Here is a 13,225-nt window from a genome sequence, read left to right as displayed (position 1 = left end):
CCCCCCCTTTGGAAATGGCCTAAAGACACTTCAGTCAGTGGCACCGCTCAGGGGGAGGGGGGGTTGCTGTGATTTTGTTGTTTTGGGGTTGGTTTTTTGTTGTTTTTTTTCATCACAAAGTCTTAAGTTCCACTTTGATTAACTGTTTGCAAAATGGTGTCCACATACATACGTGAGAACTGCAGATCCCTACATCTCAATAAAGAGAATAACAAGTGTCTTTCGTGCTGTGGGCAGTGTAAAGGCCAATAAGCAGCTGTGACGTCAGATGCACATAACGCAGTGAGTGATCTCGATGGGGGACAATTCAAAGACAAAATTTGCTAAAGTCGAAACCAGTGGAAACCCGTTGAAACCAGTTGAAATCCGTCGAAACCTGACGAACGTTTTGTCAGGAAGGTAATATATTTGAGGCTGGTTGATTTATCATGTATTTCTTCAACTTCAAGGCAGAGTAAAGCGACATCTATAATATTTTGAAATCTCTATCCAGTCTAGCTGAGGTTTCGATTTGAAATGTTCAGCTTTACCCAATAAAGTTATAAAGTAAACACTATCGCCACTGCCACTGAAAAGAATAGAGAGTACACGATACATACGGCGGTGCCCAATAGTGCCCAGTTCGGTGTTGACCTCAGCCTGTGTTGAATAATTATCAAGGATCACAGTTTTCCGCCGATCCCCGATTTTCCGCGGTTGTGAGAACTTCCCAAAATCCGCGCCGGCGGTCGTTACACCCCGCCTTAAGTCGAGCCGCGGAACGTAGGCCTTGAAGACATTAATTTGTAGACTTTGCTATTACGCTTAATCATTCACTTTCATACCCTGGCCTACTTACGTATAGCAGTAATCGGGTGTTTATTTTAGAGAAGCCATTTTGAAACTCAGGAAATAGAAAATGATGTTTCTCTAGGTATTTCGGCATTACATTGTATTCTTTTTAAAATTTTGAATTATTGAAGAAACTTCTGACTTCCGAACTGGCTCTGGACTTTCATCATTCTAGATTCTTTATTTTTCTTGTATCTACCTTTATTATTCTCTAGCTACAATTCCAATCACTTTTTCCACTTTTGTACAAGTTTAACTAATATAATATATTATTTTGTCAATCTCAGCATATTAGCACCCTTAGCAATATATATATTATATTTGTGCACATTGCTTGCAGAATTTTTTTGTAATCTTTAACCCTTAATCTGCTTAGAAACTGATTTTTTTTCGTGATATTTGCCATTATTTAAATAACGTAAATTTTAAGTCGGTGATTAAAAAACGAGTTATCCTTGATCTTTTCAAGTCAACATGTTTAAAAGATGTGATTAACTCTTTAACTGGCAAAAAAAAAACACAAGCGAAAAGCAATTGACAATTTCCCGATTATGGTTTGTTTTGTTGCTTTGTTGGGTTTGGGTTGTTTTTTTCTAAAGGGGGGGGGGGGGGGAGGATATTGGAAATTAGAGCTACCCTTTCTAATGATTCTAAAATCATAACATTTTATCAAACACTCGTGGTCTTCCTTTGATAGAATGTCACTGATACAATATTTACTATAAAACAGCCTGTAAACAAAGATTTTGACAATTTTGTGACTTATATCTGCCAACAGTTAACTTTTTTTTCAAATCAAAGAAAGGTGAAGAAAGACAGAAGAAGACCAATACAGCAGACCTACATCAAAGTAAAAGTCAAAACTGCGTGCAGGACAGCACATGAATGTTCTCACTCAAATACATTTTTGCACCTGTTCCTTGGAATAAACAGAAACGAAACTACAAAATATCCATTGTAGAGAGCAACAAACAAGCAAGACAGACAGACAGACAGACAAACAGAAAGAAACAACAAAGTGAAAGAGCAGAAGTAAGACAAATGGCAGTGGCACCCTCCAACCAACCACAGGGTTGCGCTTAATGCCAGGACCATTTATTACCATCCATCCCACTTGAGAGATCAGACAAATTCAAAGAAAACAAGAAATAAAAGTAAGCAATAACTCACTTGGGAAAAAAAAATATAATATATTAAAAAGTATACAACAAACATTTTTTGGTTAATTGCACGCCTGCAATAACGAAAAATGTGAAAAGTATACAACAAACTTTTTTTTAAAGTTACAAACCATCCAGCTTACTTTTTGATCGACTAAAAGAAATATTCAGATTTTGACAGTCAAATACACACCAAATCAAAACAACTGAAATTCAGCACATGTATCATCTTCTTTTGTTTTATTGACAATCTACTAGTAGAAGGAGTATATAGGCTCATGAAACTAATAACAACACATTAGAACAGAATTTGTTTAATATCAAATGGCCGTCTTTACTACTTTATGTTACTTCATAACTCAAAGTAGAAGAAAGAGAAGTCTGAGGTACATTATATTGTCAGTAATAAACAACAAAGAAAGTACACATATTTATATTATATATGTATTCGGTGGAAAAAATATATTTTTCTTTTTTTTTTAATTCTTCAAAAAAGTGAATTAGATCTAACATAAAAATGTGTCTTTTCTTGAATGGGTTTAGAGAAACTTCTTCATGGAATTATATAGGAAAAGTTAAGTACAATGGAGGATATTACAATAATCCATTGGAAAATCTACCTCTAGCTACCTCTGCATGATTTGCGAATGAAATCTATAAGTTTACATATTTGTTTGTAATTTCCAACATCTTTAAATTTTTATCCTCTCAATTATATGATAATAATAATATAGCAATTAATATTTCCCGTCAATAAACTCATAATAGCCATCACAAACTAGGCTGAAGAGGAATATCATGATGATTATTCTGTTAGTATATTGTTATAAAGATTAGAAGGCTTATAAAAGTTAATATCTTTGGGTTTCATAAATAGTCAGAAACGAAAAAGGTCATATATAACAACATTCAGTAAACGCCTGCAGTCTTGTAAGTAAAAATGTCACCACTGGTAAACACACCAAAAAAGAATTTCATATGTCAAAAAGGTACTTTCGCATCAAAAATACATGACAAATTATTGAAATAAATATTTTTAGTAAATGGCGTAAACTATTTTCTCAAATCTATAAAGATCTTTGTGCAATTGTAATATAATTATCATTTCAGCAAAGTCAGTGATACAGGAATTTGTAGAGTCAAATAGCTATGACTAACTTGTATAAACTTACACCAGTGTGTCAAATACCTGCAATTAACTTGCCTCAGGCGCTTTCAAAACAAAAAGCGGGAATTTTTTTCGAAACATTTCATATGGATTGAGAATATCAGATGGCATGACAAAAACAAATAACAGATGTAAATAAAATCAATATGCAAAGACGATCTACAAGTATTGAATATATGTTTTATAAATTGTTCCAATTATTGTTTAGTGCAGCAGCTTCTGATGTAATGATACTAGTTCATGAACCATTAATAAAGGCACACAAACCTTTGATATAATGAAAAATTGTCACTTTTCTTGGATGAATTTTTGCAGGTTTTTTTCAGAGGCAGACTGAGCAGTCTTAGATTTTTCAGCCATTTCACCGTGGCATGAAAGTTTGAAAGTTTTTTTTCTTGGTATAAGGCTGAGGCCAGAGGCATGAGAAATTTATATTTTCACATCAACAATTTTTTCTTCGGAAAATCCTAAAATCTGACTATGTGGGTGTCCTTTCCTATAAAACATCTACCATCCTCATCTCTCCTCCTTTTCTTTGTATGTTACTCTCTAGTAACATCTCTAATCTTTGGTACTGATACGACCTATTTGAGTTGGAAGTGCCATAAAAATTACAATAATTTAAAAAACAACAAAAAATTCCTGACATTTCCCCAACAAGAAAAACGTTTAGGTCTGAACTACACAATAGGTCCATGTGTATTCATTTTCCACTTTCCGGTCCGCTGTTTTTCCTCGATAAACTTCTACCCCAGTAAAGCCTTTTCTAAGAAAATCTTAACTCTTTATCTCCGTGGGGGGCAAACCCATTACGTCAGGGGCCTTTTTTTGGTACTAAATCTGAAAATGACAAAAAGGTCACTAATTTAAATGGGTCATTGAATCAAAACAAGCGAACTTATTTTGATAGTTTTTCATCTAATGATTGAACCTCCGGTAAAAGAGACCTGTTTTTGGCAGTTGCTGAAAAGTAAATTGTTGTTGAAGTCGTCATAATGGAACGTGCCCCAGCCACTGTCAGCAGTTCACCAGCACAGTGTTTCCGAGGTTGGCTCACCGGAGATAAAGAGTTAACGCCATCTTTGCTAAAGAACAATGTTCAAAATGCCGAAATTTTACATCTTCCATTCGGAAATCTTCTCCTTGCTGATGAACTTCCCTCGAGGGCTGTCCACATTTGGTGGAAGGAGAGCGCAGTATGTGGGAGTTACTGCCCCTGGAAGAGGAGAAAAACATAATTATAATGCCTAACGTAGCAATATCTTTAAAGTTCTCGGCACTAAAAAAGGAGTAGAAGTGACAAAATATAATATACATGTGAGGCACCGCAGTGAAATCAGTCGCTTGTCAAAATAATGAAATCAAAGAGAAACAGGCACTTTTCCACCAGTTTAGCCATTTTTATCAAATTTTTCTTTTTTTGTTCAACACCTTTTATGTTTATATAAAAACAAAATCCAATTTGAATTTTACTTAAAAACATTGATTAATAGCACAAAATATAATTTTTCAGTTTTCAAGGACTCTCAAGCTATTGAATTTACCAAACTTTTTGTGGCCATTTTCTCCCTAATGTTATCTCTGAAACCAGGCGGCCTCACCTCCTTCAACCACATATCTTGACTTCTATTCAAGATAGATGGGCATTTTTTTCATTGGCAAATGAAAAAGCTTTCAGATGATACCAATAACCCCACATGCCCAAGAATTGACGAGCGCCAGATTCCATCACGTTGTGACACATGCATACAGATGAGTTGTATCTCATTTTTTAAGAGTTCTGCAAGGACTCCGGACAAGCAGCAAATACTTCACAGAGTGAGATGTGAGAGACAAACTTTCTTTTTTTATCTATCTTTTTCTAAGCGAGAGAAGAACTTAAAAAATACCCATAACTCACACACTCCAGGCAGTAAGACAGAGACCAAGGCAATTCCTGTTATCAGTCTATTACAAAACGAGATTCAGTACTGCCATAAGCTGACAAAACGCTTTTTTTTCTTCAGAGCAGTTTCGAGAAAAAGAGGAGGTTTTTGGCAGCGTAATCATTTAAAAATATAGCCATTCCGAAATTTGATTTCTAATTTATTGAAAAATTAGTGATAGTTTCAATTTGATTTTTTTACACAAGTAGGGTAATTGATAAGGCTTTGGATTTTACAAATAAAAAAAGTTGGCACCAAAATGAAAAAAGGCGTTTTATCAGCTTATGGCAGCTAGAGTACTCAATGTGTTGAAAGACAAAATATTTTTTTTAATAATGCAGTAGAGGAAAACATTTCAAATATAAATTCCAACAAACAAAGCTATCGTAAATCCCATGCTCAGTTTCACAAAAAAAACCCTTAAAAATCGGATAAATGAGACACATGTGGAAAGTTTTCAAAGAAAAGCAAGAAAAAATACAGAAGGACACACTTTGAAGGTTTCAAGAACTTACAAAACACGATCACAGCGGAAGAATATCGGTATTTCTAAAGACAAATACAGATATACATGTATATTATAGAAAAGTACACTCAGTATCTTTTTTCTTCCTCTTCAAGAACCAGCTCTAAAATTAACAGACATTTAAGAGATCACATAGTTAGCCAGTCACTGTTTGGCTCAGACCTGTTCTAAAAACCAATATAAATCATCCTGGTCTTTTCTTTTCATCCATCTCTACAGCTTGTCTCGATACTGAATAAACTATTTTTAGTCTACCCCACTTCTTCTGCCTTCCATTTCTCTTGTGAAAGCAAACTCAATATCTTTAACTACAAAACAAAGAAATAAATGTAAATCAGAAAACACACATACATACACATATGCACGCACGCAAGCACGCACGTACGCATGCACACTGACACGCACGCACACACACACAAGCTCACAAATATTTCTGATGCTTACCCTGGTCAATAGTGAGCGAGCCTTTGTGACTGGACATGTCTGTGTCCACATACCCCGGGCAACACTGGAACGTCAAAACAATAAGACAAAATGAGATAAGGTATGGAAGGAGAGATAGTACAGTAGTATGGCATGGGCTAAGCACCCCTCTCAACATTGTTCAAAACTTTAGTTTTAGTAAGAGTTTTACGGCATTTGCAACACAAATTGTTAATATAAGTGCCAACAATTAGAGGTGTTGCTTGAGAGTAACATACAAAGAAAGGAAGGAGAGATAAGGACGACAAATCTTTGATAGGAAAGAAGGAGAAATAAGGATGACGTTTGATAGGAAAGAAGGAGAGATAAGGACGACAGATGTTTGATAGGAAAGAAGGAGAGATAAGGACAACAGATGTTTGATAGGAAAGAAGGAGAGGTAAGGATGACAGATGTTTGATAGGAAAGAAGGAGAGATAAAGACGACAGATGTTTGATAGGAAAGAAGGAAAAAAACACAACACAGCGCCCATCAACCATCCACACTCAACACTGTAAAGTTTTCCAAAAGGCAGAGCCTATGACCAGACATCCCATTTCCCACAGGACTGAGGCAGGTGGGTATAGAGAGCCAAAAAAACTCCGCAGACAATAAAAGTTCAAGAAAGCCTCATTTGAGATTCTAACTTACAAGCAATAACATAACTGAGCAAATCAATGTGTCTAGAGATAAGAGAGAACACAGAATGAGAAACAGATTGCAAATAGATTTGTTAGTAAACACAACATGTGACAAGAAAAGATAGACATGATAAAGAAGCTATTTTCGTAGGAGGACAAACTGGGATGTAACAAGATAATATATCATATAATAAGATATAGTAAGAAAAAGAACAGATAGAGAAAACTGGAGAATGTGTCAAAGATAAGACTGCAAACAGGGTCAGATGAAACAAGGAAACAAGACTGCAAACAGGGTCAGATGAAACAAGGCATAATAAAACAAGATGTGAGAACATCAGATAAGGTAAGACAGATGCAACAGGAAAGTATAAAAATATAAGGAATGAGAGAATAAGAAAAGATAAGATATCATCAGTCTTCATTAACCCTATCCGTACATCGTGTTTTACTATCGTATCCATACGACATGGGGAACTCTGAGCCACCACTTTCTAAAGAAGAAATTATTCGTTAATCCGATCCATACGCTTTGAATAGCAGTCTGTCAAAATGAATTTTTAAGAAATAATGAAAGTTTCAGAGATCTTCGAACTAGAAGTATTCTAAAATGTGAAGAATACAAACCCGGGGGTACAAAATGACCCCGGGCGTATGGATAGGGTTAATTTACACTGGCAAAAACTACAAACAGCACATAAAAATGAAAGACTTACAGCATTGACCACAATATCTTCCGCCCCCTTAGCATCCAGTTCTCTCTGCTGTATGATGGACATGACAGTCACGCCCACTTTGGACATCCCGTAGGCGGAGTTGGGAAAGCCCTGTGCTTGGTGTTGTTCCGTCTTAGCAGACCTGTAGTTTCCGAGACAGGCACTTTAGCACTTTGCTTTCTACTCTATTATACTCATAATAATAAAATCATCGCCATCAGGATAAGATCTGATAAATAATCATTGTGCAAATTTTTCAAGAGAAGGAAAAAACTGATTTATTAAAAGAACAGCTTAGACTTAAGAGTTATCCAATTTTCAAACTGTTAAACAAATCAATTTTTGGTTGTTTATTATATATATATGTGTGTATATATATATATATATATTTATATATATATATATATATATATATATATATATATATATATATATATATATATATATATATATAATATATATATAAACTTTTAACCGTCCTGCCTTAGACAGCCACTTTTCTCCTGCACAAAGGCTGGCTATCTTGGACAATTTCAACTGTATACATATGCTCTTTGTCAGCAGTTGTACTGGCATCTGTGGTGTAGCAGCCAGGTGCCTCGCCATAGCATGCAGGTGACCCGAGTACAATTCCCATTCAGGAAGAGTTTATATCAGGTACTCTCAGTCTTTCGGCTGCGTCGTTGCTTCCCTCTCATCCCGGGATGGCCCTGACAGGCAGAGATGAAGCCCATATCCTAAATAATCTAAATTGCATCAATGGGGGGGGTGAACAAACACCTACGTGTAAAAAAAAAAAAAAAACTTACTTAAACGGTTTAAACTTACTCCACAAATTGCTTGAGAAGAGAGACGAGCTCATCCATGCCGAGGTTTGGGTTCGTGAACTTTGACCTCAAGGCGTCCGAACACTTGGCCAGGGACATCTGGCTAACAAAGCTGGAGACATTGGACACTCTGGAACAGATCAGAGACCAAGTTTGGCTGATTTTTCTTTTGGATTTTTTTTTTTTGGGGGGGGGGGGGGGGGGGTTAATTTAACATTCTACCAAACACAAATTTGTCTTTTAAAAAGTGTGGCTTTATGGGACAACACACCGATTCAAAAAGGTTTATTTATTTTGGCTTTTTTTTTTTTCTTTTTCTTTGTTTGGGGGGGGGGGGTATATCAACCAAAACAGTTGTCATTACCGAGCATGAGGTCGCAATAGAGGAAACAGCACTTCACAGACATCCAGGGTAGCCTCAAAGTTGGTCTTCAGCGTGACTACAGCTTGCTCTGAGAACGATGCCGTGGATGAAGCCTGGAATCAGAAAGTAATAAACACTAATAAATAGCATTTGTACATCACATAGCCCCCCTCAACAGCAAGGTCAATGCATTTTACAATCTACATATTACTACCCCAGCAGACTTTAGAGCACCTAGAAACATTCTCAGGTTCCCCAGAAGCATACAGAGCAAGAAGCTGATTAAGGGCTCAAATACTAACACAATGGCAAGATCTTTCACTGTCTATAGCCACGTACCCATTCCCACCTGAGTGAAGCGAGGAAAACTCGTGCACTTAAATGCCTTTCCAAAGGACACAACATCAGGCCCCTAAAGGGTTTTGATACCATGACCTTTCACTTGTAAGCCCAACAGTCTAGCCACTCAACCACCAGCATCAGACAACAAACAAATGTGTCACAACATGGTGGAATCAGGCGCTCGTCAATTTTTGGGCATGTGGAGTTATTGGAATCACCTGAAAGCTTATTCATTTGCCTTGCTTTTAATGACAAAAAATATCCATCTATCTTGAATAGAAGTAAAAATATTTACAATTGAAGGAGGCGGGGTAGCCTGGTTTCAGTGGTTAAATCAATGAGAAAAAGACCACCAAAATTTGGTAACTTCAATAGCTTAAAAAGTCCTTGAAAATTGAAAATTATATATTTTGTGCCTTAAAACAAGGTTTTTTAGTAAAATTCACATGGAAATATGTTTTCATATAAACATAAAAGGTGTTTAGCCAAAAAACAAAATTTCTATCAAAATTGCCAAACTGATGGCTTTTTCTTCGATTTCATTATTTTGACGAGTGCCTGATTCCACCACGCTGCCTCACAAATGGGTTTCAACACGACCTTGTAACACTGCCTTCTTTATGTGAACAGTTAATGCCGAATAAGAAACACACCACACCATTTTCACATAAGAGTATTGAGTATCCCCCCCTCCTCGCCTCCCTGACATAAAGACACACTTCGAGCATGACCCATAGAGATTTTACTTTGAGTTCCTTAACAAGACAACGGGGTAAAGAACAGCAACAAAACTTTTTTTTTTCTTTTTTCAATCTTTTTCGGATTCAAACCTCAACTTTCAATGGTTGGGAGATTTCGCAATTAGTTACACCAAAATGGAAAGAGACCCATGTGACCGATGGACAATTGCTTGTGTAAATAATTAAGAAGAATTCCTTCTCCTTTCCCTCCTCCTCTTTCTCCGTACAACAAGTAAACACTTTCTTCATGAGCCCAAACAAAACAACGTGAAAGTTTGGAGTACAAAGTATAAAAAAATTAAGAACCAATATATATAATATATCAACCACTTTTATTATCAAGACGGAGATCATTCAAAAAAACCAACAGTTGTAAGAAATTGTTATTTCATACTTAAATCAAGCTACCCAAAAAAATTTGTTCAGATAAAACACTCTGCTGTGCAGCTCTCTATGTACCTTTACATTCTTTGACTTTGAGCAAGAAAGGCCACAAGCAAAGGCAACAATTTCCAGAAGCATCTTTAGTGCAACAGCAGGAGAAGAAGAAAATATTGACATCCCCTAACCTTGTAGGCAATGCCAGCATTGTTGACAAGCACGTCAAGACCTCCGTACTTTTCTTTGAGAAAGTCATGTAGTCGGACGACACTGTTATGGTCAGTGATGTCCAGTTGATGGAACAGGGGACTGAGCCCTTCCTGTTTGAGAGCATCCACCGCCTCTTTTCCACGTCCTTCGTCCCGGGCTGAGAACACATAAGGCCAATATTAGTGGCAAAGGTAAAGCAAAAGGATTTCGCTCAGATTTCTTCCTTTTTAAAATACAGTCGAACCTGCTCTAACAGCCACCTGTATAAGACAATCACCTGTATAAACGGACGCTTCCCATTTCCCTCTTGCGTTATTTTGGGTTTTTTAAATATCATATACATTGTGAAAGACCTCCACCTGTCTAAGACTATCATATACATTGTGAAAGACCTCCACCTGTCTAAGACAGCCACTTTTCTCTTCAACAATGGGTGGCCCTTAAGGCTAATTTCATCTGCACATGACCCTAACGATCATTACCAATTCAAGTTATCAATTGCTCAGAAAAAAGAACCCAAAAATGATACAGATGAAGAGTGGAGGGTCAGAGAACATCAGGCAGGCCACTCACATTGTATCTACACTGTACTACACATCTTCACAGAATAACATGGACTCAAAGTCTGTGAGTTGTCAATAAGATGTCAAGGCCAGCTAGGTGTGAGGAGAGCTACTCAATCACTAGGCACTGGGGAGTTATCTCTTATGATGACAGCAAGACCATTTGCTGGAACCTTTTGATGGTATACATGTATTCATAGTAACGAAAATATTGCTACTGGCCAAATCTCCAGCTTCAGCTTGAACATTACAGTTTCATTTTTCATTACTTGTTTTTTCTTCATTGAAATCACAACCTCCCTTGCAGAACTTCCCACATCCAGCCTTTTGGTACAAAGATGGCATAATCGGTTGAGAGCAAGCTAGAAGGGTCTGAAGAATGAACTAGGCCAATTAACATAGTTGACTATTTTACAAACTACGTTCTTCTTAAGAAGAATTTAGATGCAGTTTCAAACTTCAACCAACTCAAAAGCCTGATCTTTAAGAACATATTTCAGAGCAAGGCTCCTTTTATAATTATAATAATTCAGCTCTGAGAATCTGCTTCAGCTTGGCATCATTCGCTACATGAGACTCTAGTTTTGAGAAGGAGTTACCTGTCAAGATGACATCACCATCAAACTTCTGGCACAAAGCTCTGACAATGCCAAAGCCAACCCCTTTGTTGGAGCCAGTCACCTGCAAAGGGAAATGATCAGAACAAACAAAAATTAACAATTTATCGCATGAAAAATTTAACACGCCAGAGTATACCAATTAATACTAATAGGACCTGAGTTAATCTCTTTGAAATGCTTTATTTGTTACCAACAGACTCAAACTATGATCTGATTTAAAACCAAATTTCTGCAAACTTTTAATAATACTGTTATAAATATAATTCATCAGCAAAGACCATTTGATATTCTATCCCCATATAATTAATTCTCCAGAGCCCTGCATCAGTGCTGTAATAGAAAAGCTCCTGTCTTTAGTAAAAAAGGCATCAGTTCAAGAGGAAGAAAGAATTACTTACGACAGCCACTCGCTTTGCCATTTTCTCTCCTTTTGTGTGTATTAAATCAGCTCACTGCTCTGTGCAAACTGGTGGAAAATAAATAGAAGAATAAAAATAAGTACAAGATATACAGATATTTTTCAATACAATTCCTCCCACTCTTTATCACCAGGGTAGACTAAAAAGTGGTGAAAGAAATGGTAGCTACCTATCACCAAAGAGTGGCTCTGCTTTTCTGCTTTATGAGTTGATAAAAAAAAAACCTATTTGACCCTCTTAGGCTAAGCGCCCATAAACTATCAAATACCAAATAAAATGACCCAAGGTCAGTATAAAGATATTAAAATGGAGGCCTACATTTTATATAGGCCTATAATAAAAATAAAAGTGTCACAATTATTGAACTCTCACTTTAACAGGTCAACAAATGAGATATATGGACATCACGATCAGTTCACAATTTAACCAATACTCTGAATTCTGATTGTTTTAAAAAAAAAAAAACACAAGAGTTTTGATTTTAAAAAACATGATAGGCCTATACATGCATGTATTAAAAAAATTTTTCCAGAACACTCACTGAATATGGTGCAAAGAAAATAAAAGAACTCTGTAGATGTAAAATGCATGCAAAGAATATTTTTGCCCTACCTTGGGAATGAGAAAACACCCAGTCACAACAAAAAGTATAGGCTTAATAAATGTCCATAGTCCATAGGTTTACCTTGTGCAACGGAATTTCGGTGAGTTCAAAAAGGCAAAGGGGTTATAAACTAGGATTTTTCCCTACCGCAGGAACGAAAAACACGTCTTACTGCTGTCGCCGCTGTTATCTCGAAGTGAGAATGACGCAGCATTTTTTAAAGTCCAACAAAGTTATTCAACACAGCCCGAGGTCAACGCCGAAATGGGCACCGCCGTACTTATCGTGTAGATCTAGAATCTAGATCTAGGCCTACTCTCTTCTATTCTTATCCAGTGGCAGGGGCGATAGTGCTTACTTTATGACTTTATACTTTATGGGAAGAACAGACACATCAAATCGAAACTTCAGCCGGACAGAGATTTCAAAACATCTATGGCGCTTGACTCTGCCTTCAAGAAATACATAATAAACAAACTAGATCTAGTGTCAAAGAATAGATTAAATGAATCTTAAAATATAGGCCTATTGCTGAGGTAACCATTACCTTCCTGACCGGTCGCCGGCTGTATACTGTATACTGAGTCACTGATTCATGAGTCCTCCGCCCGTTTGTTTGCATTTTTGAGGACTGGGGTTTGTCGGGTCAAGGTTCAGAGGTCACTCGTTGCTGTAGGTTTGTTTATAAAGGAGAACTTGGGTGTTCTCACAAAATGTAAGAGCTT

At 36.6% G+C, this 13,225-nt stretch overlaps 2 protein-coding genes across 4 annotated transcripts in view; both read right to left on the bottom strand.

Annotated features, from left to right (window-relative positions):
• Positions 1-466, bottom strand: part of LOC101852313 (carbonyl reductase [NADPH] 1) — an 18,233-nt gene extending 17,767 nt beyond the window's left edge. The window contains exon 1 of the mRNA XM_005095513.3: positions 173-466. The gene's annotated coding sequence lies outside the window, so the exon portion shown is untranslated. The remainder of the gene's footprint in view (positions 1-172) is intronic.
• A 1,737-nt stretch (positions 467-2,203) lies between these two features.
• Positions 2,204-13,137, bottom strand: LOC101851941 (carbonyl reductase [NADPH] 1). Of its 3 annotated transcripts, none has more exons than XM_005095509.3 (9): positions 13,048-13,137; positions 11,876-11,943; positions 11,457-11,538; positions 10,273-10,451; positions 8,622-8,734; positions 8,259-8,387; positions 7,431-7,572; positions 6,055-6,118; positions 2,204-4,375 (listed from the first exon to the last, which is right to left on the bottom strand). In XM_005095509.3, the coding sequence occupies exons 2-9, from the start codon at positions 11,894-11,896 to the stop codon at positions 4,275-4,277; spliced, it is 831 nt and encodes a 276-aa protein (XP_005095566.1). In that variant the 5' UTR covers positions 11,897-11,943; positions 13,048-13,137; the 3' UTR covers positions 2,204-4,274. The 3 variants fall into 3 exon arrangements, with proteins under 3 accessions (XP_005095566.1, XP_005095567.1, XP_035824909.1); XM_005095510.3 differs by lacking the exon at positions 13,048-13,137 and adding an exon at positions 12,582-12,712; XM_035969016.1 differs by lacking the exon at positions 13,048-13,137 and adding an exon at positions 12,509-12,531.
• Positions 13,138-13,225: the final 88 nt, after the last annotated feature.

This window comes from Aplysia californica, unplaced genomic scaffold (assembly GCF_000002075.1).
Source record: "Aplysia californica isolate F4 #8 unplaced genomic scaffold, AplCal3.0 scaffold00105, whole genome shotgun sequence".
In the NCBI taxonomy this organism is placed as follows: Eukaryota; Metazoa; Mollusca; class Gastropoda; order Aplysiida; family Aplysiidae; genus Aplysia; species Aplysia californica.
This window is presented reverse-complemented; position numbering and strand designations above follow the sequence as displayed.